General features: G+C 32.3%; 1 protein-coding gene across 1 annotated transcript in view; it reads left to right on the forward strand.

Moving 5' to 3' along the window:
• CCDC7 (coiled-coil domain containing 7) overlaps nt 1–2595 on the forward strand; it is a 170974-nt gene extending 168379 nt beyond the window's left edge. Inside the window, exon 15 of the mRNA XM_005885883.2 lies at nt 2353–2595. Within this exon, the coding sequence (XP_005885945.1) occupies nt 2353–2595 (243 nt within the window). The remainder of the gene's footprint in view (nt 1–2352) is intronic.
• The last annotated feature ends 406 nt before the right edge of the window (nt 2596–3001 follow it).

Genomic DNA, 3001 nt, shown 5'->3' on the forward strand with positions numbered 1-3001 from the left:
CCTTCCAGATGAAGCTGGGGCTGTGAGGGCTGAGGCAAGCCACCGCAGCTGCAAGGGCCAAGCCCCTTGAACAAATTTCATGCATCGGGACTCTAGTATTTTATAAATCTAAAAGAAATATAGACAAGAGACAAAAATAGGCAAGTTATAATTTAGAAGCACACATGCCCAATAAATGAATACTAGTATATTCAACCTCACTTTTTTTAAAATAATTGCAATTGAAAATAAGGAAATATATGGTGATGGAAGATGATTTGACTTTGAGTGGTTGGGACACAATACCATATACAGATCATGTATCATAATAATGTACACTTAAAGCCTATATAATCTTAACCAATTTCACCCCAATATATTTAATGAAAAAAAAATAACAATGGGATAGATTTTTAACCTATCATTTTGTCAAAATTTAAAAAGCAGAAAAATCTAATGTTTGTGACTATGTGCAGAAGTGAGCAATCTCACATACTTCTGTTAGTGTGAATTGATTCTTGAAGAAAACATATAGCAAAAGTCTTGGAAACATGTCTTTTTCATTGAACAGTTCCTCTTCTAAAAATGTATTGTAAGGAAGAAAAAAGTGTATGGAGATTTTTACAAGTATGTATAATATAAAATTTTTAATAGGAAAATATTTAAAATTACCAATCTTTGATAAAAATTATTAAATAAATTAAGGAATAGTATTATTATATATTATCTTAGCTTTATTATTATTAGGTATATAATTATTATTTTTAGATATATTATTAAGATATATTATCTTAGCTATTTTGACTACTTACATGTTTATTGTCATGGAAACATATCTATGGCATTATATAATAAAAATGTTGTATTATGTGAGTATGTATAGTATATTATTAATTATAAATAAATATTTAAAATACACATGTGCATTATTTATAATTATAAATAATGAAAAAGGATATACATTGAAATGTTGACAGTGACTTTTCTGTATGTGGTGAGATTATTTGTAAGCTTAATTTTGTCAATCTATATTCTTCCATACAAAATAATTTTTGTTGTTGTTAATCCTCACCCGAGGATATTTCTCCATTGATTTTTAGGGAGAGTGGAAGAGAGGAGGAAAGGCAGAAACATTGATGTGACAGAAACACATTGATTGGTTGCCTCCTGCATGAGCCCTGACCAGGGCCCAGGCCAGGGAGGAGCCTGCAACCAAGGTACGTGTCTTTGACCATAATCAAACTTGGGACCTGTTGGTCTGCAGGCAATGCTCTATCCACTGAGCAAAACTGGCTAGGGCCAAAACAATATTTTAAAGAAAAATTTTATTCTAGAAAAAAAAATTATTTTTTACATTTTATTTTTTTAGATAGGTACTAACTATCATGGTTACAATTCAGCAATTTGTATAATGTATATCTTTTTTTAAAAAAAATATATTTCTTTATTTATTTCAGAGAGGAAGGGAGGAGAGAGAGATAGAAACATCAATGATGAGAGAGAATCATTGATTGGCTGCCTCCTGCACACCCCCTACTGGGGATCGAGCCTGCAACCCAGGTATGTCCCCTTGGCTGGAATCGAACCTGGGACCTTTCAGTCCACAGGCTGATGTTCTATTCACTGAGCCAAGCCGGCTAAGGCTAAAATGTATATATTTTATTAACTTTTGTTGTACCTATATAATAATTATAGCTTTTACAAAATAAGAGCTGATTTCCTTCTTTTTTATTGCTGAATAGTATTCTATTGTATAAATGTATCATAGCCTTTTATATCAACTCATCTACTGATGGGCACTTGGGCTGCTTCCAAATTTTGACTATTGTTGAATAATGCTGCAATGAACATAGGGGTGCATATATTTTTGAGTTAATGTTTTAGGTTTCTTTGAATATATTCCAAGAAGTGGAATTGCTGGGTCATGAGGCAGTTCCTTTTTTAATTTTTTGAGGTAACTCCATACCACTTTCCACAGTGGCTGTGCCAATCTGCATTCCCAACAACAGTGCAGTAGGGTTCCACATCCTTACCAACACTTGTTTGTTGATCTATTAATGGTAGCCTTCTGAAACCTGTATAATTTTATTAACCAATGTCACCACAATAAATTCAATAAGAAATAAGAGCACTAAAAATTCCTGGATATAAAAATAGCCCTAAAATGGAAGAAGATTTTCATAGTTTAAATGAAACTGAGGACCTATTAAACTATGGATTATATCAGTGATTTAACTTAGGTTCCTTCAACTCAGTAAAAATAAAATTGAGAGGTAATATGGGCATGAATATATGCATATTTTTGAAAGTTGCAATATTGGCAGGAAAATGTCACAGAAGTAACACTTGATAAATGGTTACTTTTTCAAATAGGAAGCTGAAAAAGCTAAGCATCAACTAAAGTATTTCCTAAATCAAGGGGAGTTACTTAAAAGTGACAGGAAAACCAAGACAACAATGGAAAAGAGTACAAGTGACACAGAAGTTAAAGTTGTGGATTCAACATCTCTACCATTGGAGAGAGAAACAAGAAAAATACAAATTGCAGATTCAAATGGACAAAAGACAAATGCTAAAATCCAAGATTATCCACAGGTAAAGAAATACTCAAAATAAAGATAGTAATATGTGCTGTTAAAATTCAATCTTATTATTTGCATTATTTAATTATATTTTTAAAAATTCTCTATGCCTTTTCTTTGCTTGGATTTTTTTTCTTTTATTATCTGGGTAATTGATTCATTATTATCTTTAATATAAACGTAAAAGTTAGGTATGTATTGATTTTGTGATTAATTTTTTATTGATTTTAGAGAAAGAGGAGGGGGAGAGATAGAGAGAGGGAGAGAGATACATCAATTGGTTGCCTCCCACACGTGCCCTGACCAGTCTCGAACCTGCAAACCTGGGTATGTGTCCTGACTGGATGAACCTGTGATCGTTTGGTGCATGGGACAATGCTCCAACCAACTGAGCCATACCTGACAGGGATTGTGATTAATTTTTTAGCCAGTCAAGTGTT

Source organism: Myotis brandtii, unplaced genomic scaffold (assembly GCF_000412655.1).
Source record: "Myotis brandtii unplaced genomic scaffold, ASM41265v1 scaffold933, whole genome shotgun sequence".
Lineage (NCBI taxonomy): Eukaryota > Metazoa > Chordata > Mammalia > Chiroptera > Vespertilionidae > Myotis > Myotis brandtii.